Below are 27937 nucleotides of genomic sequence, written 5' to 3' on the forward strand. Positions count from 1 at the left end.
TATTTTACATTTTGTTATATTTAATTTATTCAAAACATTTAAAATATATATATATACATGTATTCTCGCATATAAAGGCCCTAACATCGCCTCCAGGCTCTGGCTTATTTTCTGCTTCAGAGCTTTTTTGAAGCGAAGAGATAAAAATCGTCAGAAGTTACAATCCCAAACCGGTTTAAGGTCTTCCGAAGTTACGATCCTTTGTTTGGAGAACAAGGACGCTGTTCTTTTCTGCAACATGTGGAAGTAATTGCGCCAAGCGGCTGCAAAGCTGAGGGGGGGGGGGGGGGGGGTATCATGGACCCCGGGGCTGTGCTGCTCCATGCAAAGACACCGGTCTGATGCCCCTCTCCTGTGTGCCCACAGAAAGGTGATTCATTGGGGCTCATTACTCTTCTGCTGCGCGTCAGGCGAGCCCCGGGGTAAAAAAAGAAAAAAAGAAAAAAAAAGGGGGGGGCAGGGGTACAAAAAAATAAAAATAACGGACTCAGTATAGACAGATTACTCAGAGAGAGAGAGAGAGAGAGAGAGAGGGTGGTTTGGTCGTTGATGATATGGTGGTGTTGGAGCGCCCTCTATGAGTTACGCTCTGCCTGGCTGTTGCATGTGTCCATTCACTGAGTGCATCCTGCAGAAAAGCATTTATAATGGCACATAAAGGTATTTGAGCTGAGCTACTAACATTAAAACACAATGGGAAAATTAGCACCTGTGCGATATAAGACATTGTAACATCATCACATAAAACACAAGTTCTTCTAAACACCGACAAAACTTCTCCAGTCCTCCAAAAAGTTCTCAGATCCGAATAGAAATAAAACAACAATCCGAATTCATGCCCTCGTTTCGGCGGGATAAGCGTCCAAGAAGAGACTCTTACTTTGAAAAAGGGGTCCAACTCTGGAAGGGAGAGGGGAGGGGGGAGGGGGTCATTTCCTGAGAGTTATTTACTTTGAGCCAGATGATTTTTCGGAGGGAGGGGGGTTCAGAGGAGGAGGCGGAGGGCAGCAGCAGCAGCAGGAGGAGGAGGAGGAGGAGGGTGGACTGTAACATTGAATCAGTTACAGGTCGCTTGGTTGGAGCGCAGTTGTGAGGACGGTCGCGGACGCGGACAGAGGGTCGCACATATGCTCTCACAGCGCCGCAGCTCTGAGGATTACAGCCGCAGCAAAGGACCCTCACTGCGCCTTTTGGAGCCAACAATTCACTGTGGATATACTTACACCAAAGGAATATAAAGAGGGGATTAGGAAAGGTAATTGAACGGTTGTTGAAGTCCACATTTTTGTGAGTCCTTGAAAAAGTTTTTGGTGTTTTTTTATTTGGTTAATTGAAGGGAATCTAAAACACAAATCATTCTCTATAGGTCTACGATGAGTTTAATTGCCGGTTTGATTAGTTTATCCAAATAAAAAGTTGAGGTAAGTTTCAGAAAAGTTTCTTTAAAAGTCGTATTCGCTTAAAAGGGATTGCTCGACTACCCTGCAAGTTGGTTGCAAACTTCTGCGTCTTGAAATGCATCATATTTTTTAACGATGAGATTTCTTGCTCCTCGTGCACCATATGGTGTCACCGCTGGACGCCGCGCGGGGAGATGCCGCTGACTCTGCTGGATAAGAGGCGCTCGGGTTCGGCCTCACAGCTGGAGGTGTCACCCCGAAGACTGAAGGCTGCATTGAGTGGCTGCCTGCCACTTAATGGGAAACACATTGGAAAGTGTACATCTCATTGTTTCCTACGTCTGGTCGCGGAATGTGAGGAATTAAAATGGAAAATCTGCACCGGAGGCGCAGGAATGAAAGTCCGTTTGATGGATTCAGGAGGGTGAAAGAGGAGCTGAGTGTTTTTTGGAGCAAAGACGCATTCTTCATTAACCACCGACCCACTGGGTCACCAGGGGGGACTCTGTACAGGATTACTAACTATGGAGGAAAATTTGTTCAAATAAGAAGACTTGTTAAGAGATGTTATTTTTGTCAGTAACTTTTTGGATTCACTTTTAAAAATGCTTTTCATGGATTCGACCTTTTTGGCTCGGAGATGAGTTGAACCACTTCACTATCCGTGCAGGGCAGAGAGTTGAGACAATCCTTATCAGCTGTTGCTCAAATGTTTGCAGCCCTGCAGAGCGATGATGCATTTGTTATCTGCCACATTTGTCGAGTCTCGGTGTGAGAAGAGCCGGACATGCAGGCGGGCCGAGCGCGCTCCAGGCTCACTTTAGATTTACGCGCAGCGGCTGCAGGACCCGGGTCAAACGGAGACAAAAAAATCTCTATTGGAGATGTTTGAGTCGAGGCGTATGCACAAACACGTCAAAGCAGATTATGCATTTTGTCAGCTTATTCCCACGCAGTTGTGTAGTTTAGTGCGGAGTGGGTGCTCTAATTATAGAGTTAAACAAACCCAGGTTGCCCAGGGATCATTTAGGCCGTCTCGGATGAGCCACAGGAAGCGATGCAGGGGCCAAAAGTTTTATTGTTTGAGGAAACTGCATGAAAGATGGCTGTGGAATATCCATAGCACGCTAGAAACAGGAAAATACTTCAGGTCAAAGTAGTAAACAATGAAAAGAGGAATATCTGCTGCTGGAGTGATTATTTTAATGATGGTGTTAGAACAACTCAAGTTTATGGAGGAAAATAAGCGTTTTTTTATTTCATTAAAACGACTCTGAGTGGCCCCTGATAAAAAATCCCAGATCCAGAGAGACCAGGGGTCTGCAGAGCTCCGTGACTAAACTAAACCTGACAGGACGAACTGTGACGAGTCTGGACTGAACTTCAAAATGTCTTAATTAGGCGTCCTAGAGAGCCATTGTTTTTGAATTGAGCAAGAAAACGACTGCTTTTGTTTTATGTAGTTATTTTTATTCTTATAAATCATTGTTTCTTCAAAGCAGTTAAAAAAGAGAAGAAAATGTTACAATCAGACAAAAGAAAAACTTGAAATGCGAGAGATGGAGATGATGAGATCCGCGGAGGTTTTTAGTGAGCTCAAAGTGTGGACTGTGTCGCCCTCTACTGGCCGTCTTCATGTTCACATCATGTGAATACTTCTTAACACTTCGGAATTTACAGTCTTGTTATCTTGACCCTCATTCTGCAATGAATAATTCATGTAATCCTGTGATGAATCGCCCTTTTTCTGCTTGTTGGAGGAGAGACCACACGTGTTGCCTTCAGGTTCCCTCTGTAAATCTGTGTGAGGATTATTTAAGCAAGAGGAGACAGTTTGACTGCACAAACTGTAGTTTGGGCTGGAGATGAGATTAAGAAGCCAATAAAAAATGGATTTATTGATCAAATCATTCTCTTATCAAACTGGATAAATTGCAGAGACAGTGGATTTATATCAAGGAAAGGACAAAAAATTCAAAGTGTTTGCTTTAGTTGTTGACTAAATTCACTTTTCTGTCTTTACAGGACAGAACATCCATCATCATGGATGGAGTAAAGGTGTCTGTCGTCCTTGTGGGAATTCTGGTGGGGCTGGTTTCAGGTAATTTTTGCAGTAGAGCATAATGGTCAGGTGTTACTCCTCATTATCTGTCAGTTGGTGTAATGTTTCTAAAAACGTATTTTCAGTGACCTGTGGACTGTTACCACCGACCATCGTGTCCAATCAAGACGAGTTCATCCTGCAGCCAAACTCTGTGTTCAACATCAGCTGTACGGGGAAGAGGAATGTGGTTTGGGCTGAACCCCTACCCCAAAACACCTTTGTTTACCCGGGTTACTACACAGCCACGCTCTTCATTTACAACGCCACCGTGGAAAACACAGACTACTACATGTGTGTCTACCAGAGCCAGGAGGGAGAACCTGAAGACAATGAGGCGGGGATATACGTCTTTGTTCCAGGTGAATAGGATTCGTACACAAGGCCGTGCAGTCATGGATTTACTTTATTAGGACATTTGAAGAAGCTTTTGGTGGATAAGTAGCCAAGTTGCCCAGTATGTATACCATTTATTACTTAAAACAACGATCTCGCTGCCATGTTAGAGCAAGAAATATGTCAAGAAAGTGGAATATATAACCTGTTTTTAAATTACCATCAAATCATTAGCTAAACCTGAATAATTTATTTTGACTGTTTCTCTGTTAATGACATAAACAAAACAGGAAGTGTTCAAACTACAAACAATAGATCCACTTTGTGCTTGCATCAATTATTGGTAAGCTTGTAGATACTTAAACCAAGAATTTGTATCAGCTTTATCTATCCTATGGGCTCAATCTGCCCACCCCTTATAGACAGAGGTGATAGATGTCGTCAGCAGCCACAGGACGAGATAATGAAAACCAATATAGAACAAGTAGTGCTGGCATTGTTTAACACCAGGCTGCAAGCTTAACCCATCAATTCATATTTTGGTCAGTAAAATGTGAAAAAAATAAACATGTGGAAAAAGCTCATTAAAATGTCAGAAAATGTCAAAGTAAAGTCTTCAAATATGTCCAGCTAACAGAAGACCTTAAGACTCTTCATCAAGTATCTTCCATGACAAAGAAAAGCAACAAATTAAGAACCATCAAAAGTTTGACTTTTCTGCCATTAAGGCCTTGATTACTTTTCTTTCAATTGAAAAATGTTCCACTGAAAATACATTTCAGCTCTAAGCACGATTAAAGGAATACAAAACAGAGAAGTAACAGAGTTAAATAAGTAACACAGCACCATCTTAAGTGATTATACAAAGACTGCAGCAGAAAGCATCTGAGTCTAAACAAGAGGATGTGTTATGAATTCAACTTTACATTTAAAAGGAGAAAAACTTCTTTAAAAAGTTTCAAAACATCCCTTTAAAGAAGAGTCATAAAAACAGAGTCATCACTGCACTAGATGTGGGAAACATATCCAACGGGTCATCATGGTGCTTTCCCTCCCTCAGATCTGCAGGCTCCATTTGTCCCCGAGTCACCTGAGAAGCTCGTTGTCCCCATGGACGATCCTGGAGTCCTCATCTCCTGTCGAGTGTCTGACCCGAACACTCTGGTCGTCCTGAGGAGCGTCCCCGACGGGGAGGAGATGCAGGCTTACTACGACAGCAAGATGGGATTCTTTGGCAGCCTGATGCCTGGACAGTACCACTGTGAAACCAGCGTGAACGGAGAGACAGTCACATCTGTGATTTATACCGTGGAGATGAAGGGTGAGTCAGGATCACCATGAAACCAGAGACCATGCTAGCTTAGATTTTATTCTCAGGATTTATTTGATTGAAGAATAATGAATTTATCCGGATCATCACCCTATATCCCTTTTGTAAATTTAAAAAACCTTTAGAAAGCAGGAGTCAATTAAGTCAGTTAATTTCAAGTATGTCTCTTCAAAAATTCAGCTCTTTTAAAATCAGCTTTTAGTGGAACAATATAAATATTATTGGCAATCTCCAGAAAAGAGCTTGTAACAGGAGAACTGTCATTTTATAATTCAGGTAAAGGGACTTGTTTGAAATGAAAAACTAACTCTTTAATATTGAGCTTATTCACATCCTGTTCTGTTTCAGCTCTTCAGTAAAATAAGGAAATTCGGTTATTCAGCGAGTCATCTTTAAGTAGCACCTACACAGCAACGCTCAATGTAATAACTATGAAATTCACAACAAAGCTTTAGAATCCTGTTGAGTATATGTTTGTAAAACTTTAGATCTGTGGGCTGAACTTGTGGTGTCCCTGGAATTACAAAAACTTGATAGCATAGATCAAGAGTTAAACAGGTATTGATCAGATACAGATTTCAAATCTGCACATCAGGAAAACACTCCCCATGTGTGTTTATGGTGAGAGGGCTGCAGGGTGATCTCACTGCATGACAGCTGTGATATGATGTCATTATCACACGGGGGGGATGACTTAATAAGTGTGTGTGAGGAAGTAATGACAACATACTGAGCCACCACTCTGCGATAGATGAGCTCATAGGTAATCAAACTGTCTCTGGACCTGTGAGATGATGGTGCTGATATCTCCTCTCTGGTGGTCCCCTGCAGCCCCCGCAGAGATGGAGGACTTTAGCGTGGAGGTAAAGGCCAGCGAGGAGACGGTGAGAGCTGGACAGTCCTTCAACATCACTTGTGTCGCTCCAGCAGGACCGGGCTTTCAGCAGCAGTGGCTCCATCCGAAAAAACAGGCAAGAAGGAATCCTTTTTTTATTTAAATTTAGTGTCTTCTTTGGTTTCCTCCTCAATCTGCTTCTTTCCCTCTTTCCTTCAACCTCCCTGTCATATTTCCATGTCATTTCCTCCCCAGCAGAAATGAGCCTTAAATTAGTGAGCAATGTTTTTTGGAGCAGGCAGCAGCAAGTGGAATATAGCTCTAAAGACGGCCCTTAGTGGTTACAAAGTATGTGTTAGAGAAACAGGACTGGATGTTGTGTCTTCATTATGAGGACGTGAGCCAAAATGCTCCTGCTGCCATTAAAAAGATGAGGAAGTTAAAGTTCAGGACGAATGGCTGGAGGGGAGCAGGCTGTTCAAAAGAAGAAGAAGAAAGAGGGATAGTAAATCCTTTGACCTCGCTGACCTCAGACATGTAGGACAGATGCTGTCTGCACAGGACAGCCACATAAACGTTTAACGCTTTTGAAGTGTTGGCTGCAGGGATCAGAACAATTTACATTTGTTTACATTCATTTTCAGTCCTTAATCTATGCAGCATGTTGTCCGTTTTTTTTTTTCTGCACGGGATTCCTCTAAACATTTTTCCAGGAAAGTTCAGGGCAGGAACACAGACATTTTTGACTCCTGGTTTTGGTCTCAGGTGCAATTACAGACTTTTAAAAAGGCTCTGTGGTCCTGATTTATCTTCTGTGGTTCCAGCAAGTGTTTTAAACATTATTTTATTTTATTTTTTATTTTTTGTGTGTGTTTTAAACATTATCCTTCAGGAACACAGCACACACATTCTTATATGTTGTACCTGTAAAATAGGGGAAAAAATCTTACCACCAAGATTTCCTTCTCTCATCCCACAGGCTGTAGATGCAGTTCAGATGAAACACACTCTGCCTGACCGGGTCATCTACAAACTCAGTGTCCCACAAGCCACCTCTCAGGACAGCGGCACTTACGAGTGCTCCGTCACCCGCGAGATCAGCGGAGAGGTCAGAGTCGGCAGCGTGGCTGTAACTGTCATTGGTAAGTCTTTATCTGCTTGGAAAATGATTTCTGGATTACTTTGAATGAATTGTTATATCTGTCACGTTTAAGGTATAAGCTTATAGGTAGAGGACCAAGGTGCAGTCAGCAAAATAATTTATTTGAACAAAAGACAAAAACGGAAAACTGACAAAGTCCATAAAAAGTTCAACTGAAAAAAAATCTAAGATTAAGTGGTTAAAATTAAACTTAAAATTAAAGGGGAACAGGAAAGTAAGAGAACTAACTGGAAACGAGAAGGAAGGTACACAGAAACAAATACACAGGAGCTAATCATCCAGGGGAAACAAGACTGAGGTGAAAATACTGTGGAGGGAAAACACACAAATGTAGGAAGTAAAACTAGACAAAAGCAAAGGACTACAAAATTAAACAGGAAACACAAATCAAACTTAGAGTTATGAGAGAAAAACCAAGACTCCAACTCAAGACTTTCATCAATATCGGGGAAACATGCTCAGACCATACATTCATACCCACTAGGGGAGTGCTCTAAGCTCCTTATACTCACTTACCCTAAATTCAATAATCTCTTCCTCATTTTGGTACATTTGTCCTGCTCTCAGATTCATTATGAAGCGCTTTGGTTGGTGTGTTAAAGTCATTTTGCACCATCCGTCTGTAAAGCTTCACCTCTGCTTTCAACATCAGCTGCTGTGTTTTATGGGATGACTCTAGCAGATGTTGTGTCAGGCCTTCATTTCACCTCAGCCCTCTCTGTTTCCCTTCAGTCATCTCGATCTTCTTGTTTACCTGTTTTTAATCCACAACAACCAGCTCATTAATTTCTTCTTCTCTGTTTTCAGAAGACAACTCCTTTGTGGCTCTGGATCACAGCGGGATTTTTGAGACAGAGTTTGTCAGCCTTTTGGAAGAGACAGAGTTCACCATCCTCATTACCGCATACCCGGCTCCTAAAGTCATGTGGATGAAAGACGGGAAAGCCATCCCAGAGAGCTACTACGTCCTGACCAAAACCAGCCACATTGAAGGGAATCGGTGAGAATAAGACTTTGATTCTTCAAAATATACCTTTTCTCAGTTTTACTTCTGACATTTATGAAATTTCAACACATGTTTTTTTAACTGCTTTTACTTGCCAAGAGTTCGATGAGAAGGGAATGTCTGTTTGGAGCCAGGAGACGTTAGCTTAGTTTAGCTTAGCTTGGAAGCAAGAGGAAATAGCTAGCTTGTCCAAAGGTAACAATATCTGACTTCCAGGTCCTTTAAAGCTCAAAAATTAATATGCTACATCTCACTTATTGAATCTGTGCAAAAGTGTTAAAACGTGTTAAAAAAACAATCATGAGCAGGACAAATTCTTGTCTGGAAGTGCTTACTTCCTGGAGAAAAAGCCTGGCTCAAAACTCCCTGCAAAACTGCAATGTGGCATTTTAAACCTTTCTGACTAAAGAAAGATACCACTGAGCTTAATATATATATACATATAGTAGAGGTTTATTTTCATTCCTTCAAAAAGGTTTGGATTAACTGTTGCCCCAGGTCCTAGACTACATGCTAATCTAGGCCAATCGCCTGCTCGCTCCAGTTTAACATTGACACAACAGGCAAAGAATAAACTCGTCTTTTTTATATTTTCTTCTCACAGGTATCAAAGCATTCTGACATTACGGCAGCCGCTTGTAAAAGATGACGGGAATTACACAATCACAGCTGTCAGCGGCTCTCGCACCACCCAGTTCTCCTTTAACCTCAAAGTCAAAGGTAAGATGGATGGATGGATGGATGAGATGGATGGATGGATGGATGTATGTGATGGATGGATGTGATGGATGGATGTATGTGATGGATGGATGCATGTGATGGATGTATGTGATGGATGGATGTGATGGATGGATGTATGTGATGGATGTATGTGATGGATGGATGTGATGGATGGATGTATGTGATGGATGTATGTGATGGATGGATGTGATGGATGGATGTATGTGATGGATGTATGTGATGGATGGATGGATGTGATGGATGGATGTATGTGATGGATGCATGTGATGGATGGATGTGATGGATGGATGTATGTGATGGATGGATGTATGTGATGGATGTATGTGATGGATGGATGTATGTGATGGATGGATGTGATGGATGGATGTGATGGATGGATGTATGTGATGGATGTATGTGATGGATGGATGTATGTGATGGATGTATGTGATGGATGGATGTGATGGATGGATGTGATGGATGGATGTGATGGATGGATGTGATGGATGGATGGATGTGATGGATGGATGTGATGGATGGATGTATGTGATGGATGCATGTGATGGATGGATGTGATGGATGGATGTATGTGATGGATGCATGTGATGGATGGATGTGATGGATGGATGGATGTGATGGATGGATGTATGTGATGGATGGATGTGATGGATGGATGGATGTGATGGATGCATGTGATGGATGGATGTATGTGATGGATGGATGTGATGGATGGATGGATGTGATGGATGGATGTGATGGAAGGATGGATGGATGTGATGGATGGATGTGATGGAAGGATGGATGGATGTGATGGATGGATGTGATGGATGTATGTGATGGATGGATGGATGTGATGGATGGATGGATGTGATGGATGGATGTGATGGAAGGATGGATGGATGTGATGGATGGATGTGATGGATGGATGTGATGGATGGATGTGATGGATGGATGTGATGGATGGATGTGATGGATGGATGTGATGGATGGATGTGATGGATGGATGGATGTGATGGATGGATGTGATGGAAGGATGGATGGATGTGATGGATGGATGTGATGGATGTATGTGATGGATGGATGTGATGGATGGATGGATGTGATGGATGGATGTGATGGAAGGATGGATGGATGTGATGGATGTATGTGATGGATGGATGGATGGATGGATGTATGTGATGGATGGATGTGATGGATGTATGTGATGGATGGATGTATGTGATGGATGGATGTATGTGATGGATGGATGTGATGGATGTATGTGATGGATGGATGTATGTGATGGATGGATGTGATGGATGTATGTGATGGATGGATGTATGTGATGGATGGATGGATGTATGTATGTGATGGATGGGATGTGGGTGACTGATCTTGTTGATGTCTCTCTCTTCCAGCCCCCACCTCGGCCATGTTCCCCCCGTCCTCCGCTCCTGTCCTGCTGCCTCAGGTGGAGGAGCTGGTGGTGCCCCTCCACACTCCGTTCACCCTGACCTGTCGGGGGGAGGCGAAGCTGGCCTGGGAGACTCCTCTGGAAGTCCCAGAGAAAACCCAAGAGGACAACAGCGGCCTGTTTGTGACCACCATCACCGTGGACCATGCCACCGCCATGCACACGGGCTACTACATCTGTTTCTACAGCAGGAACGACACGGACGCCGGAGAGGACAGCAGCATCTACATATATGTGCCCGGTAAGAGCAGACAGCAGCTTTGTGATTTTAATTATTTGACTTTATTATCCGGTCTAAGAGACTAAATTTGACTTCTGTTCAGATCCCGACGTCCCCTTTGTGCCGTCCCCGGTGCCTTTTGGAAACCACGTCCTCTCCGACCATGAGGAGATGGAGATCCAGTGTCGAGTGTCTGATCCCAGTGCTAATGTGACCCTGGTTAACGTTGACACACTGGAGCCTGTGCACAGTGTTTATGACAGCAAAAGGGGCGCCCTGGGAGTGTTCACAGCTGGAACCTACGTCTGCAAGGCCCTCATAAACGGAGAGGTGCACTACAGCGGGGAATACATCGTCCACGGCTGGACAGGTGTGTGTGTAAATCTGTATCAGTCGAGTCATGATGCCACAATTTTAAACTTAAAAGCTTTATATGTGATTTTTTGATCCAGTAGATGTCGCCCTTGAGCACCAGTATGAAACCAAAACAACTTGCGCTGCATTGTTGTGTTAGCATGCTAATGCTAGCGATCTTTATTATGCTCGTATCTTCACACTGCATGTAAATTTACCTGAAATGAGCGTGATCTAGAAACACAGTTAAGCAGTGAGTACAGTATGTTATTCTTCTTTTCTCCAGTCCCTCAATTAAACAACTTTTATACATGAGGGGAGGAGTCAGCCGGCCGTCCTGGCCATGTAAACAAAGTGAAGATAGGACTCTGAAAACTCTGAAAACATCACAGACAGTGGGACTCGGGTGTTACACCCATTGTAGACAGTCATGACTCAGAGTTATTTTCAGAGGATATACTTGATTTATATTATATTTAAGTGTGAAAAATCACATACAAAGCTTTTAAATAGAAAACTAGTCAAATTCAAGTGATGGACATAAACGATCTGTCAAAAAATAGATTTGTAATGGCACTTCAGTAAAGGGAATGTTTATTCCAGGAAATAAATGTAATAATACAAACAATGGATTTAGATTGCAACTAAACATCAAATAAATTTCCTCTCGCACTTCTGCAACAGCCCTCACAGAGCAGGAATTTTTAACTTTCATAATTGCTGTTTTTGTAGGTGGTGCAGAGCTGCATGTGGAGCTGACAGCCAAACGCACCGCTCTGCTCGTGGGAGACATGCTCACAATCACCTGTATCGCTCGGGGGTCGGAGATTCTGGAAGACCACTGGAAATATCCCGGAAAACTGGTGAGGAAGCAAGTCATCTCCTGCAGCACAAAACACAATGACGCAGGGTTAGTTTGAAGCAAAACAAATGCCTGATGTTTTTGTTTTTATTTGCAGTCTAACCGTGCAGTTAAAACCTTGCATGAGAACAAGAGGGACCAGGAGATCCTTTACACACTCACCATTCATCAAGCCTCAACCAAAGACAGCGGCATCTACTCATGCTCCATCACTGATATCATCAGCAATGAGAGCCAGACAAAGCAGCTAGCTATTCAGGTGTATGGTAAGAAAGCTGTATTTCATTTAATAGTATATTTAGCATTTATTTTAATCTCTTTATTTGAGCGATTGCTGATTTCCGTCTTCCTTCTCTTTCCTATCAGCCGGTGAGTTCCTGTCCATCCGGCCAGAGTTCAGAGAGTATGAATCTGCCGAGCTGGACGAGGTTCGAGAGTTCAGGGCTTTGATCAGCGCCTTCCCCAACGCTCAAGTCACCTGGCTCAAAGACGGTGTCCCGCTCAGCGACGTGACGGCAGAGATCACCACCAGCCTGCGGCAGCTCAGTGAGACCAGGTGAGTCCGCAGCAGAGCTAATGACAAGCTAAAAGGCTAACGTTCCCACACATTAGCCTGACCTGTGATTATGGCTGTTTTAACTTGTGTGTCGTCTGTTTGTGCAGCTACGCGAGTGTTCTCACCCTGATCCGCGCCAAGGAGGAGGACAGCGGGAACTACACCATGCAGGTGGAGAATGGAGACCAGAGGAGCAGTGTGGGGTTGAAGCTGGAGGTCAAAGGTCAGCGAGAGGAATGCCTCAAGCTCATCATTATCTTTAATCCTCACTTTACTGTCTGTCTGTTTCTCACATGTTTACACACTTTCCTTCACTACGTCACAGTGCCTGCAGTCATTGTAGACCTGATGGACATCCACCACGGCTCCGCCTCAGGACAGTCCGTGGTGTGCATCACCAGAGGGCAGCCCACTCCTGTGGTGGAGTGGTTCATCTGCAAGAACATCAAACAGTAAGTTCCGTCTGCTCAGTTAACAGCCAACAGTTTCTGTTCACTAATGAAGCCCTTACTGCACTCTTACCATCATATTTAAACTTCCTCATCAAACTGGTACAGCAGTCATTATCTGACTTGTTTAGGAGATGCTCCAAGCTGTCAGTGCAAACGCTTAATATACTTCTTTAAATGTTTGTGCTGCACATTTGTAATATAAAAAAAACACAACACATAGAAACCCATCACACCTTTTCTTGTTGGTCAATTTAAAGCCATGATTACAAACAGTGGTGGTTCTAGACCACTTTTACTGAGGGGGCCAAACTGGGGCCAGTTGTTTTGTCAGAGGGGAACATTACACCCAGGGGGAAAATAGACAAAATATATAAAAATATATATATATTATGCCAAATAATAGCGCACATCATCAAATACCATGATTTATATTTGTTTCAGTAACAGAATTTATATCTAGAGTCCGGTTGTTGAGTCAAATAGTGTGTATGTGTTTTGAGGGGGGTTCTTCCTTTTGGAGGGGTGGCCACAGGGGGGACCAAGCTCAGTGTTACAGGGGCACTGGCCCCTGTTGGCCCCTGTCTAGAACCACCCATGATTACAAAGCACTGCACTCTTTAATGCAACTGTTTGTAACCACTCATCTGCTTTCTCTGTATGTTTGCTTTCTTTCCACTTTCTCTTCCCTTTTAACTTTGGTTCAAAATGTTCATTTAGCAGTAATTAAATTAGTTGTTGCCCTCAACTCATAATATTTAGACGCTGGCAATTTTGCCCTGATGTCACACTCAAGGGGAGAAGCTCAAATGCTCTTTTAATTTCATATTCTTCAAAGGTTTCTAATTCTTTTTAAACACTGACAACCACTGGTAGCTGTGAATGTTAATTAAAAGTATTCAGATCTCCTGGCTGAGGCGGAGTGATTGAAGTCCCAGTGATGTTGTTCTCAGGTATCGTCACTCATGTGATGCCTCTTGTCCAATCAGATTACCTGATCAGAACTGACTGTCATCGATTAATCCTTTGATCAGTCAAAAAGTAGTGAATGTAAATGATGTGTTGTTAACTTTATGTGACTCACATCCTTGAACATATGAGCAGTATGAAATTCTAAAAGCACTTTATTTTCTGGCTCTTAGCGTGAGGTCATACGGTAGTAAAACAGTGTGTGTGTGTGAATAAGGTCAGTGATTCCTCAAGATTTGAATAAAGGTTAAATTACTCAATGAATAAAAAATCAGAAATGGAAAATAGTAATCATGATTTTTCTTCATTTTCCCCTCTTAGTTGCGCCAACGACACGTCTTCCTGGGTGCCCCTTCCTGCCAACTCCACGGAGATCACCGTGGACTCCCACATGGACGAGGAAGATAACCTGGAGAGTCAGGTCATGTTCGGTCACCTGGAGAAAACGCTGGCCGTGCGCTGCCTGGCTAGGAACGAGATGGCGGCCGTGAGCAGGGAGGTCAAACTGGTGTCCAACGGTACGAGAGTGTCTGCTCTCTCTTTTCTTAGATCTTCATTTAACGTTGGGTGTTGTTGTTTAACACTTAGTTTTCCTCTACTTCCATTTCTGACGCTGGGAGTGTGACTGTGTTAGTGACCGTATGTTGTGATGTCAGCATGGCAGCAGCTGTCTGACGATGAGTTCTCATTGAAACAGCTGAAGGGGGAGGGGCTTATTATTCTGACAGCTATTTCAGGGAAGCAAGAGATCGTTAGGCCATTTGTTTGTTTTTTTACTGATGAGCTTTACACCCCCATCCTCCCCCACTCCCCCTAAACCTCCCCTGCCCCCTTATCTGCCCCCGCTATGGATGTAACCATCTTTCAGCTCTCTCACACAGTATTTCCTGTAATGTAACACATGGAGCGTATTTCACATCATTTTTCATGAAGACACACACACACACACACACACACACACACACACACACACATGTCGACTCGTGTGATCATTGACGCTAACTCTCCCCCCCCCCTGCACAGGCCCCCACCCCGAGCTGACCGTAGCCGCTGCTGTGCTGGTGCTGCTCGTCATTGTCATCATCTCACTCATTGTGTTGGTTATTATTTGGAAACAGGTAATGCTGCATTCATCGTTCATTCACACATTATTCACTCACTCAGCTGTGCTCTCTGTTTCTAACATGTTTGTACTTTTTGGGGAAAATCATTTTTCTGATGCAATTTTATCCTTTTAAAACTAATCCTAAAAGTAATGTGGGGAAAAACCCAAAGCGGTTTTCTCGAGAAAATTAAATAGCCTTCAGTTAATTAGCTGTTTTCTGTCAAAGATGCTAATTACATGGACAAAAGATGTTCAAATAAACTTCAAGGACAGGTTCTTGCCTTGCTAACACTTTGATAGTTGCTCAGCTTGGATATTTTGTTTATTTTTGTATAAGTGAATTAAGGCTTTTTACTTTTTGTCAAAGAAGAGTGCCGTCATTTATCACCTCCAATTATGTGTTCTTACCCAAAGAGCAATTTTAGCACCTTTGTTAAAACCTACATGCCCTAGTCCTTTCTCCCAAAACACATCTTTTAAGATGAAAACAAAAGCTGTAAAATGAATTATATTTAAAGTTTCATGAAGCAAATTTGAATCCTGATTTTCCAACGTGCACTACAGTATACTTTGAATTCTTCTCTGACTGGTTAAAGGCTTGTCCTTTCAAATGTGATGTTATTGTGGGTATCACACCAAATAAAAAAACTCAACTAGACTCATAAATTCAGCAAAACATGTGAGCAGACTTTGTAAATATCCTCTAAATAATATTGCAATCCTGCTGCAAAATACAAGTCCAATTAATTAATGCATTTCCTAATATCTTTTGTCCTGCAGAAACCCCGCTATGAGATCCGCTGGAGGGTCATAGAGTCTGTGAGTCCAGACGGTCACGAGTACATCTATGTGGATCCCATGCAGCTTCCCTATGACTCCAGATGGGAGTTCCCCCGCGACAGACTCGTCCTCGGTGAGCTGCGCGTGATAACCAGTGTGACAAAGCTGTTAGTCCTATGTCTCCCTGCAGAGATGTTCTGTTTGTCAGGATGTCTCACTCTGTCTTTGAAGTGAGGCCGTTAGGAGATAATCTGCTGCTGGCAGTTGGGGAGTTTGTGGCTTTGGGTTTGGTTTGACTCAGTGATCAAGAGTATATTCAGACACTGAGGGAGTCAAAGATGAGGAATCAGAGGCGTTCAGAGTGCATGGATGTGTTTGTGTTGTTCTTTGTTGATAATCGATCTTCTGTCTCTGTGTCTCTCTGTCTCAGGTCGTATCCTGGGCTCCGGAGCTTTTGGGAAGGTTGTGGAGGGCACTGCTTACGGACTGAGCCGCTCCCAACCGGTGATGAAGGTGGCAGTGAAGATGCTGAAGCGTGAGTTTAACAGACTACAATGGGACAACAATTAAAAGACCTTTAGGTCATCGAGCCATCTCTGTTATTAATCTGCTGCTGTAACTAATGAATACATTGACATACTTTATTGTAATTTTGCACACAGTATACAGTTGACTGTGATGACCGAGGGGTTATTCTGGTACCTTGAGACCCTTAGCGTCAAACTGCTGCAAAGTGCATGAATATGATGCTAATGTTTATTGATTTAAAAGTCAAATCTGAATGTATACACAGGATACATACTTATGTAGATTATGTGTTACTTATACTTTCAACAATATCATTATCTAAGATAAGTACATGCCCATTAACCTGCTTAGAAATCAGATACAATGTGGCAGTACTTCCATTCAGTTTAAATCTTCCTTTCATGGTTTTCTGTACTGCCGGTAAAACAAATGTAAAACAAGAGAGGCAAATGGCTAATCGCAATTACTTTTATAGAGCTGAATTTAAAATTGGAGGGGAAGAAAGTGGGTAGCTGATAGAAGTATTTCCCCTGATTTAATCCTACTGGTGCTGAACTTTTCACCTGTGATAAAAAACAAAGATGATAATAATAAAGACCCAGTTAACCAACAACAGATTGATTGATAAATGAGATCTTGGCTGATTTTGTTGGCTTGTCAGACAGTTTGATATTCATGCTGTTGTGCCTTGTTGCAGCCACAGCACGCTCCAGTGAGAAACAGGCCCTGATGTCTGAGCTGAAGATCATGACTCACCTTGGACCACATCTCAACATCGTCAACCTGCTGGGAGCGTGCACCAAGTCAGGTAAAAACACAATCACAGTCACAGGCAAAAATCCCACTGATTCAGATTAGCGTCGCTGTTTTGCTCTTGCAAATTCAGGAAGGTACACACATTAGCTCCCACTTTTTTTGCTGCCAAAAATGTGCACACACTTGTTCAGATTTGCCGTTTGTGCACATATTCACGTCTAACAGTCAGATCTGCAGCCTGTCTCGGCTCGTGGTGGGTGTGGTATTTTAACAGGCTTTTTATGGGAAAGTGCAGGCTTGCCCTCCTGACTGTGCTTTTAGTCTTTACGAGCTCTCTGATAAGATTAGCCTGCAGACTGACGCCAATGCACAACTTTTTATCTGCTGTGTGTTTTCTTCCAGGCCCCATCTACATAATCACAGAGTACTGCTTCTATGGAGACCTGGTCAACTATCTGCACAAGAACAGGGAGAATTTCCTCAGCCTGACCCCGGAGAAGAGCAAGAAAGAGCTCGACATCTTTGGAATCAACCCTGCAGATGAGAGCAGCAGGAGGTACAACATGTTTCTAATCTTTTGCAAAGTTTTTTTCATTTAATTCAGTCACTTATAATGTTGCAGACATTTTAAGAAAGTCGGACTCTCTTCCCCCCTTTGCCACTCCCAAATGCTGAAGCCATGGTCACTACAACAACACAACCATTTGTGCAGCTGTCTCATATTCCCCTCATCCCTAATCGGTAACTCTACCGCTGTTTTCTCCCTGGCTGAGGAGATTGTCTGGCGTCTTCACCAAATCAAATCTCACTCTGAAGTGGTTTCAGCTTCCAGCCTAATTTCATTCTGCGTGAGGTACCTGTTAATTCTGTCCGCCCAGACGTTCATGGTGAGGCAGCTCTCTCTCTCTTTCTCTGAGGCTGCTGCGTGGTGATGGATGACTCATAGTGACCACACCTCGAACTGACCATAACATGATTTAATCCTGGCGACCATGTTTCCCTCGACCACGTCTTCCTCTAAAGCAGCAAGAGGGAGGGAGATGATTTAACACCACAGCTTCCTGGCAGCAGTTCTGGCTGTTTTTAAATTTTGCCCACGTAGCCCAAAAAACATTTTCTAAATAAAAACAATTTAACCATAGGACTCTGACTTTCCCAAAATATGAAGATATTTTATTCTAACATTGCTACATCGATTTAAATAACAAGATGCAAAAAGTATTTGAGTTGTTATACCTAGAGCGACCACTAGTACAGCCATATTTACCTATCATGGATCATTTCAGTGTGTATCTCTTTTCCCCACTTTAGAAGATGAATTTCAGAGACACCAAGAATCCTTTTTGTCTATTTTTTTTTAAGTTTTGCAAGGCTACAAACTAGCTGAAGGTTTGAGCTTAAAGCAAGGTAGAAATTGCTCCTAAAACAAATCAATACATTTTACAAGTGAGCCAAATTATAGGAGAATTCTTTCCTTTAGATTTTACATCTGAGTATGAAATTTTCATTATTTTATTGTACACAAAGACACTATTCCCCTTTAAAGAAGTTCAGCGGCCTGTTGAATTGGGGGGTTTTCTGATTATTTTCCTGCAGTGTTCAGTTTTTTTTTCTGGTGTTTTATAATTTAACATTAAAATATACATCTTTTATCTTGACGTTAATTGTTACCCTTTACTATGATACTGCAGATCATCAAATATTTGTATGAACAGTCAGAATGATTGCTAAGGCTATGCTAGCATTTATAGATTTTTGATCGTTTAAGACACAACATTTGAAAAGCAAATGTTTGGATTTATTTTACATATTTAAAATACATTTAAAATCATTGTTGTTAGACTAGCAGTTCAACGCTGCTCGCTGCCTTCAATGCGACATGTTGCAAAAAACAAGGGCATAAACAACAGGTGATCAATACATTAAAGTTATACAAAACCAAAAGAAGAGAAAAGGTTCACAAATGAGGATACAGCCTCATCCCTCACAGCGTCCGTCACATTTTCTTTCTTTGTCTTTGCAGTTATGTGATCCTGTCATTTGAGAGCAAAGGAGACTACATGGACATGAAGCAGGCTGACAACACTCAGTACGTCCCCATGCTGGAGATGAGCAACTCCTCAAAGTACACAGACATCCAGTCGTCCGAGTACGACCACCCCCCCTCTATGAAAGGTACACAGAGTTCACCCTCTCTCTTACTTATTGGTGTGTGTTTGGCTTCAGTGTATGGTGTGTTTGAGCCAGTGTTGGTGGGGTCCACCCTCGTCAGAGTTTAGCACTGGTACAACCCTGTCATTACATGGAGAGGATAATTGTAGCGCACGTATAATAATGCCCGGTTTCTTCCCTTCCATTAGTAAAAGCCAGGTTTAAGCAGCCATAAACTATATTTACAAAAACATGATCACTGCGTCTTCATGTGTACATTCTCTGTGTGTTTTCCAAACCAGAGGGAGAGATGGATGACCTAATGTCAGAGGACATGAACGAGGGCCTGTCCACCACTGACCTGCTCAGCTTTACCTACCAGGTGGCCAAAGGGATGGAGTTCCTGGCCTCCAAAAATGTAAGCTGTGGCGTCCTCTTCACTGCTGATTGGCTCTCTGTCTGAAGAGCTGCAGTTTTACTTACAGGGTAGTTTATGAGCAGATATCAGCCTGGCTGGGTCCGGTTCTCGTCTTGCATCTAACTCATGAACTATATCAGTGGAGGTAGCCACTTTTACCTCGTCCATTAGCTTTTAAAGCCCCCATTTTAAAGATTTATCTTTTTTATCTTTTTTTTTGTCGTCACCATATTGTTTTGATGGGATCAAGAGTGACTATATTTTGACAACAGGTTTGATTTGATTTGTAGTTTTAAGACTTGACAAGTGCTGGATGAATAAGTTCATTTTCACCTGAACCATATATGTGGTTATGTCTCTGTCCTGACCGACAGGACGCCATGTAAGTTTCTTAAATCCTTCCCTGCTTTCAGGTCTCTTTGACTCTAAGTGGTACCATCATTTACTTGATGAACATAATGCTGTATTGAAGAAGACTTGAAACTACAGATTGAGACCATAAACTCGTGTTAAATGTTAAGTGTGGGAATAAATGGACTGAGAAGTTGGCTGATCCCTCATGCAGTAGACATCTGTACAATAAGACTCCTATTTCCAACAAGTTGTATTCAAATGGACTTTGACAAGAAAGCGCCCCAATATTTGATAAAAAAAACTAAACAAGTTTTACAGTGTGAATGAAGTGTGTTGTTGATCAGTTCACTCTTGGGTCATTTCTCTCCCCAGTCCCTGAGCCGGGCTAAGAGAAAATTCAGTCCACAGAGGGATGATGAATATGCTGAGCTGCTGGGGTTTGCAGACCACACAGTTCCTTCTTTCCACTGGTTCTGTGTTTTGCACGGTATCCTGTATAAAGACATCAGTGCAGTCCAAGGAGGAGGTCTGAGATCAGCACTTTTTGTGATAAGCGGTCCTGTGAAGGCTGCTGAGCCCACTCAGGAGACAAGGCCAAGCAGCTGAATATAGGAGCAGCAACGCCAAGGCTAGAATTAGCAGGCAGGGACACACTGCAGCCAGAGGCTTCATAGTTATTATCCCTAAATATCCAGTGGTCACAGCTATCCCTCCAACTGGCATGTTTACACAAAGACCAACGCTTCATAAAGCAAAATGAAACAGAATTAAAATGAACCTCGGGGCTGAGATGAACTACGAGCAGAAATAGATGCCGAAGCTGAAGCCATGGGAGTAAAATGTGTTGGTTTAGAACTGAGAATTAAAAAATGTTCATTGCACTGAGCTGCTGATCACCTTTCCTGCCTCTCTCTTTCTGTGTGTCTGCAGTGTGTACACCGGGACCTCGCTGCAAGAAACGTCCTCCTCTCTCAGGGGAAGATAGTGAAGATCTGTGACTTTGGATTGGCCCGAGACATCATGCACGACAACAACTACGTCTCCAAAGGGAGTGTAAGTCTTGATTTATGTCCAATTAAATGTTGTTGTTTTTTCAGAATCAGAATCAGAATCAGAATCGGGGTTTATTGCCAAGTACATTTACACATACAAGGAATTTGACTTGGTGTATTGGTGCTAAACAATTAACAAGGAAATAAAACAGAACTAGCAACAACTTAAATAATACAGTATAAGAAGATATTACAATATATAAAATAGAATTTAAAAATGTAAAATATAAAAAATAAAAAACACAAAATGTACAAAAGGTGCAATGTAAGAGCTGTGCAGTGGACTATGAGAAAAAAATGAGAAAAAAAAACAACAATATATATTTATTTTTTTTCATAATTTTACAATATTTGATCATGTTTTTGTATGTATGACTGAATGTGTCCTTTCTTATCATCACACAGACTTTCCTGCCTGTGAAGTGGATGGCACCTGAGAGTATTTTTGACAACATGTACACCTCTCTCAGTGATGTTTGGTCCTACGGTATCCTACTTTGGGAGATATTCTCTTTAGGTGAGTCCCCTGCAAACACCTATCATGGAAAAGGTAACTACATGAGAGTGGAGTTCAGTACAGGAAAAACTCATGAGACTCTTGTTTGTGTGTGCAGGCGGGACCCCGTACCCCGGGATGGTTGTGGATTCAAGCTTCTACAACAAGATCAAAAGTGGATACAGGATGTCTAAACCAGAGCAAGCTCCTCATGACGTGTACGTGATCGTTCACATGTTTGTGTGTTCAGATGAGGAATGTGTTTGGCTGTAAACTCAGAAACTCTGAGTCTCTGACAAAGGTTGTAGAACATGTTTGTGTGTTTCAGGACAGGGCGTACACTTCTCGGCGGTAATAACGCCTTTCTTTCTGTCTTTTTTAGGTATGAGATGATGATGAAGTGCTGGAACAGTGAGCCGGAGAAGAGGCCGACCTTCCTGGGTTTGAGTGAGACGGTAGCGTCTCTGCTGCCCTCCAGCTACAGGAGGGTGAGTCTCACTGTGACCGCTCACCTCTACAGACCTCTCTGGATTCTTAACCCCTACCTTCTTATTTCCCACCCTTCTCTTCTAATCCCACAGTGGTACGACACCATTTAGGGCTGGTTTCACAAAGACAGCTTGACTGCAGCTTATATATATATGTTTAAAAAAAAGAGAGAGTCAAATATCAGATCTTAAAAGATCCATTTCTGTTGCACGCAGCATTTTCTCAAAACAGGATTACAGTTCAATTGTTAAATTTGAACTTTTACAGTAAGAAAAGGGCTAGCAGAATTACAGCAACAAACTGCTAAGCTCCATGGGCTCAGGTAGAAAGTCTAAGCTTTTGCAAGAATTTAACAGTTATAAGCTATTCACAATAAGGAAATGAAACATGATGTTGAAAAATTGCAGCAAAAGTTAACTGTTAGGAAAGTTAAAAAGACAATAATACAGGACACAAAACCAGACATATTCAAAGCAGATTAATCCTCACACACTCTCCACGGGAAGAAGAAAAAATACAAAAGAGTTGGTCATATCAGTCGCCAAGTGTTTGTGGGAAAGATGGAAAAGTAAGCAAAGTATGTGTGTTACCATGGCAACATTGGTCATAAGACTGAGTTAGCCTGGGGATAAGGTGTCTAATTTGTTGGGCTTGAAGTAAGAATGTTTTTTTATCTTCATGGATTGGTTTATTTTACATTGGACATATTCCCCAACAAATGAAAAGCCTGGTCTCAAAAAAAAACCCAGTATCTCATATTTTTGTGAAATCAGTCCTTGCTCTTCCTTTATTTTCCATGTTATGGCTTGTAATTGAATTATTTTAGCAGTTATCAAGATGTCCTCTCTTATCTAAAAGCCTGTACTTTTTGCCAGGTTAAAAATGATTTTACTGAGCTCTTAAAGTGGCAAAGTAATCATTTCAAAGCCCTTCCACTTCCTCTGAGGCTGCATTAGTAGTGTATCTGCACACTGTCTGTAAAAACTCAAACTCAGGAGTGATTAGAGTGCAGAAGCAGCAGCTGGCTGTCAGAGCGGCCCAGCCTCAGTCTGGGTAATGACGCAGCCTCACTTCTTGCCTCCACCACCCCGACCTTAATTACCCCATTAAAGCCGGTGGCACACATGGCACATCAAAAACAGCCTCACCTCTGCCTTCTTCACCGAAGGTTTAAGGGCCGGGGGCAGAGGAGGAACCCACTCTTGTTTTAGCACCTCGGGCGGGTGTGATTTTCAGTTTGGGATTGCACCATCCAGCTGGCAACACAACCAGTGATCACACTCTTCACCACAGTCCTCCTGCAGCTTCATAACACTGTGTTTACTCTGAGCAAACACTGCTACTCTGCTAGCATCTGTGCAGAGAACACAAATGCTGGTGTGCAGTTTCCTCTTGTAATTTTTTGCTATCTAACGAGTCTAATGTGTCCGTGTGTCTGCAGCATTATGAAAGGGTGAACCACGACTTCCTGAAGAGCGACCACCCCGCTGTGACCCGAGTCTGCATGGAGAACGACGACGCATACATCGGCATCACCTACAAGAACCAGGGCAAGCTGAAGGACCGGGAGAGCGGCTTTGACGAGCAGCGGCTGAGCTCTGACAGCGGCTACATCATCCCCCTCCCAGACCTGGACCCCTTATCTGACGATGAATATGGAAAGAGGAACAGACACGGGTAAATGGAACTAAAAAATCAACCTTTACCCCTATTCATGAAGGATGTTTGATACAAACACCAGAATTGAAAATGCCCCCTTTAAATATTTTAGCCTCACAAAGTAACTAAATATATTAGTTTTATGGGTAATAAATATTTCTTTCCACTCCAAAAAAATCAGAATTTACAATTTGTAAGAACAAGAAGTGATTTCAGCTGATTTATTACTTTACCATAAAAAACAACCACAGTTTTGTTTCATGAGACAGTCTAAGGTTAGTGACAGCTTCACTGAACAATAAGATTCACTTTAAAAGTTGTTGTTTCTCAGGACACAGCAATTGTAGAAACGCTGTGAGTGGAGCTGCATCTTTAGGAGGGCTTAATCTGAGTCTGAGTACCAAGACTACATTTTAGCTTCATATTCCTTTAGTGTTCAGGGTTCATTAGGTTTTTAAATCGAGCTGAAGGTTTGCTCCTCTTCAAAATAAACTAAACTGGTTTTAAAGAAACTAAAAACACTAATAAAGCACTTTTAGTTTCATAATTTGAGTTGCTCCAAATGCAGCGCCACCAGAGGGGCTGCAAGCTGAGCTGCAGCTAACTACAGCCGAGCTGTGTTCTTGGTACAGAGTTGTTTCAAAGTTTGGATTCAGTGGCACTGGTAGCCTGGTGGCTAGTGTGTGCACCCCATGTTCAAAGGCTCACTTCTTTGAAAGTGGGCAGCCCGGGTTCAAATCCAGCCTGTGACTCCTTTCCCGCATGTCATTCACCATTCTCTCTCTCTCTCTTTAATTTCTGACTCTATCCACTCTTCTGTCTTTCAAATAAAGTGATTAAAGCAAAAAATAAACCTTTAAAAACAAAGGATTACCCCAATATCGCTCCTGAGGTTTTAAACCTTTCATAAACTAATCTAGATATCTCCTTCTTTTTTTTTTAAACATACAGACCTAATAATAAAAACATATATGAAACTTGATAAAGTCGTTTCATATTATTTTGAAAAAAGTCCTTCTCTCTCCAAAGTAAAAAAATCTTCATAGAGTTATTTCTTCCTGGACGTTTTTTTGTTGTTGTATTAATGTTCTGAATAAAACTCAGACTGGAGTGAAGAAAGTTCTGTAGTTATTATTCTCTTTTTGTGTCAGTAAATGTTTGACAAAGAGGTTCAACCTGAGCAAGCCCTTAAAATGATAGAAATCATAAAACAGCACTTGATGTCTGCTTTTAGTTAATTCAGACTTCTGATACAACATGTAAAAGGAAAGAGTGATATTAGAACATCTCTCCGTCTCTATAGTATCTTTGATTCAGTGCAGATGTCATTATTAATCTGTCTTCTTCTCGTCCCTGCAGCTCTCAGACGTCCGAGGAGAGCGCAATCGAGACCGGCTCCAGCACCTCCACTTTTGCAAAGCGTGAAGGCGAGACTCTTGAGGACATCACACTGCTGGACGAGATGTGTCTGGACTGTAGTGACCTGGCAGAAGACAGCTTCCTGTGACGTCTACCTCCCACACCCCGCCCCCCCGCCTATAGAGCACACAGAACAAAGACACAGGGACGCAAGGACTCAGGAGACTAAGACTTGTAAATCTACCAAAGACTCTGCAGCCTTGCCCCTCCTCAGAACAAAAACCACTTCTTCACTGTGTGGACAGGTCTGTGGTAAAGTGCACGGTATACCCTACACCTCCTGGACACTGCCCCCTGCTGGGTTGGAGGACGAAAAAACGACATATAAAGGACTCAGAACCATCGAGCCTGGACCGATGAAAACGAAAAAAGATTGTCTTTGTTTTCGTAAAGCTTTATTCTATCGGGCATTCTTTTAACAGCAATATAAGCAAGAAGGGACGGCTTCAACATGTTGGTCAGAAGCTCCAAACGAACACCTGCAGGATCTTTCATAAGATATTTAACCACTACAGTAAAAAAAAAAAATGAATCCAATACTAGCAACAGCATTGACAGGAAGACTCACCTGCTGCGAGAGAAGAGACCCTGACGCTGGTACAATCAGAAGCAATAAGCACAACATCTGGACTGTGTGCATTCCTGATGTGTATGACCGTATCATGTTTTCAAATGACTTAATACGTGCAGTTACCAAATTTATTTTTTTACTTCATCCTTATGTAAACATGTATTATTTGTGAATAGATGTCGAGCATAGCTGTTTGAATGGTTATGAGAGTTGCATGCATCTCCGCAGTGTCTCACTTTTAGCTCAAACACAACGTGATGTCCTCAAAGTCGTCCCTGTTTAAGACTCAAGTCGTATTTGCCAAATGAAGCATGATTGTATTGTAAATAGCTCCAGAGTTGTTTTATAAGAGGATTATTGGGATAACAGTATTTTTATAAAAGCACATTTGAAGCGCCTGCACCCTCCTTTGACCAAGTGTAGCTGATACTTTTGGATGAATTCATCACAAGTACATTTGTAAATTTGAAAAATTTGAAAACATGTGCCGCCATAAAATACAGCACATTGTCTTTGGCTATATTAGTGGATGAGAAACAATCAGATTTTGTAAGGGTTTGGATATCCGACATGTAAAGTTTTAATACATTTTGGCACCTATGAACGCAGCATCCTTCACACTGTGGTGTGTTCATGAGCTTAAAATCAAAATATGAAATAAACAAGGTCCCTACAAAACAAAATGTGATGTAATTTAAAAAACACAGAAGTGATTTAGTTTGCTCTGCATGAACAGCAACAAATTTGTACAACCTCAAACAGTAAATCAAGTAAAAACTGAGTCAAACATTGTGATTTAATTCAAAGTTTTTGACCATAAAGTAAACGTTTGCTTTGGACCTCAATGCTTCAGTCTAACTTTGCGAGTTGAATTGAAAGATTTAACAAGTTTTTCCAACTTCTACCAACTTTAAGGAGCGAGGGACACTTTTTTTTGTTTTCAATTATTCCAACACCAGGTGAATGCAGTTAGCCACATCAGAACATTTGTAAAAAAGAAAGGGATAAAAGAGAGAGTTTGAAATCAAAAAGAAAATTGTATCCAGTATAATGCTTCTTACTGTACAAACAGTTTGTCCAGTCTCATATTGTATCTACTGTCCTGAAGTCAATTAGCAGGTTCTAGTTACACTTAGACATTAGAGGGACTAGATTCATGTGAATCTGATGTTATACATCAGTTACAGTACGTGTCGACTCTTTGAAATCCTCGTTATTATCCACCAGCTGATCCACTGCCTCCGCCTCTCTGTCCACTGTGATTGAATCTGCAACCAGCTGCTGCACTTTGCTTTGTTTTCCTGTTTGTCGTGGATGTTGGTGAAGAGTTGAAGCTAGAGGGAAAAAAAGGATGGGAAAGGAAGCTTTGTTTGATGTTTAAAGCCGTGTGGATGTGAATGTTTGTGTTGTCGACGGTACAGCCTCTCTGTAATCACACCCAATATGATGATTTAGTATTCCATTATTTTACAACATGTACATTCAGATGATTTATATTTCAATAAATGATTTATTATGTATAAAACATTGTCTCTCTGTATGGTTATACAATATTACACAACATCACAGGAGTCAAAGAAAAGATGAATGAGGCTCTTATCTGTTTGGAGAAGTCTGCGGGGATATTAAAGGCATCAGAAGATGAACATCACATATCTAAATATAGATTAATGGTGCTCATTTTCTTTATCTGGCAGCAGAATACATTGGTGTTTAGATTTATATAAATAATGCAAGATAGGCAAAGGAAATGCACGTGTAGATGTAGATAAGATAAGATAAAACACCTGAATAGAGTGTATTATGTCTGTGTTACTTCCCTCCCTCGTTGTTCTCACCTGTGTCTTGTTAGTCTCACTCTCTCACCTTTGTTTGATTGCCCTGTGCATTAAGTCTGTTTTCCTTCTCTTCTGTGTCAGTTCAGTATGTCTAACCTAACAATAAAATAAGATAAGATACAACTTTTATTGATCCCCCATTGGGGAAAATTTAGTTGTTAAAACAGCTCATAAAGAACAGGAATAGAATCAGCAAATAGCAAAAAAAAATCAACATGTTTACATTAATTAAATATAGGAAAAAAGACATACAATGGAAAGAAGCAAGCTTTATTTTGCCCCTTTTTTTAGCTTATATTTTATGAAGTCACAGATGGGGGATCTGTCCAAATATTGAAAATGCTATCTGACAGACTGCCACTAGAAGGCGCTCTTTGCTCTGCAAGAATACAATAGTTGTGAAAACAGAGGAGAATTAGACATTAAATAAAAATAATTAAGCTGTTAAAATACACTGCCTGGTTTCTCAGTGTTCATGCTCAGACTTCTTGAATATAAGATTGTGTTCAAATGTTTTTAATCCCCCCCAAAAAAACTTCACTCAACGTTACTGCGTAGACTAAAAACA

General features: G+C 41.7%; 1 protein-coding gene across 1 annotated transcript; it reads left to right on the plus strand.

Annotated features, from left to right (window-relative positions):
• Positions 1 to 1072: 1072 nt before the first annotated feature.
• On the plus strand, positions 1073 to 27056 carry pdgfra (platelet-derived growth factor receptor, alpha polypeptide). Its single transcript, XM_020643775.3, has 29 exons — positions 1073 to 1255; positions 3426 to 3501; positions 3588 to 3863; positions 4898 to 5158; positions 5999 to 6138; positions 6982 to 7144; positions 7972 to 8164; positions 8775 to 8890; positions 10288 to 10584; positions 10667 to 10933; positions 11650 to 11780; positions 11877 to 12045; positions 12146 to 12335; positions 12443 to 12558; positions 12661 to 12787; positions 14075 to 14271; positions 14777 to 14871; positions 15639 to 15771; positions 16069 to 16173; positions 16864 to 16974; positions 17325 to 17478; positions 18946 to 19097; positions 19376 to 19491; positions 20776 to 20898; positions 21303 to 21414; positions 21512 to 21611; positions 21776 to 21881; positions 23324 to 23559; positions 24901 to 27056. Exons 2-29 carry the CDS (start codon positions 3444 to 3446, stop codon positions 25046 to 25048), a joined length of 4392 nt encoding a protein of 1463 aa, XP_020499431.1. The 5' UTR covers positions 1073 to 1255; positions 3426 to 3443; the 3' UTR covers positions 25049 to 27056.
• The last annotated feature ends 881 nt before the right edge of the window (positions 27057 to 27937 follow it).

The sequence above is a fragment of the Labrus bergylta genome, chromosome 6, assembly GCF_963930695.1.
Source record: "Labrus bergylta chromosome 6, fLabBer1.1, whole genome shotgun sequence".
Lineage (NCBI taxonomy): Eukaryota > Metazoa > Chordata > Actinopteri > Labriformes > Labridae > Labrus > Labrus bergylta.

Excerpts from the sequence above, each read along its gene's own strand:
- pdgfra (XM_020643775.3), top strand. The coding sequence starts at position 3,444 with ATGGATGGAGTAAAGGTGTCTGTCGTCCTTGTGGGAATTCTGGTGGGG. Across the intron at positions 10,934-11,649 it reads CATCGTCCACGGCTGGACAG|GTGGTGCAGAGCTGCATGTG; the intron begins GTGTGTGTGTAA and ends CTGTTTTTGTAG. Across the intron at positions 16,975-17,324 it reads GGGAGCGTGCACCAAGTCAG|GCCCCATCTACATAATCACA; the intron begins GTAAAAACACAA and ends GTTTTCTTCCAG.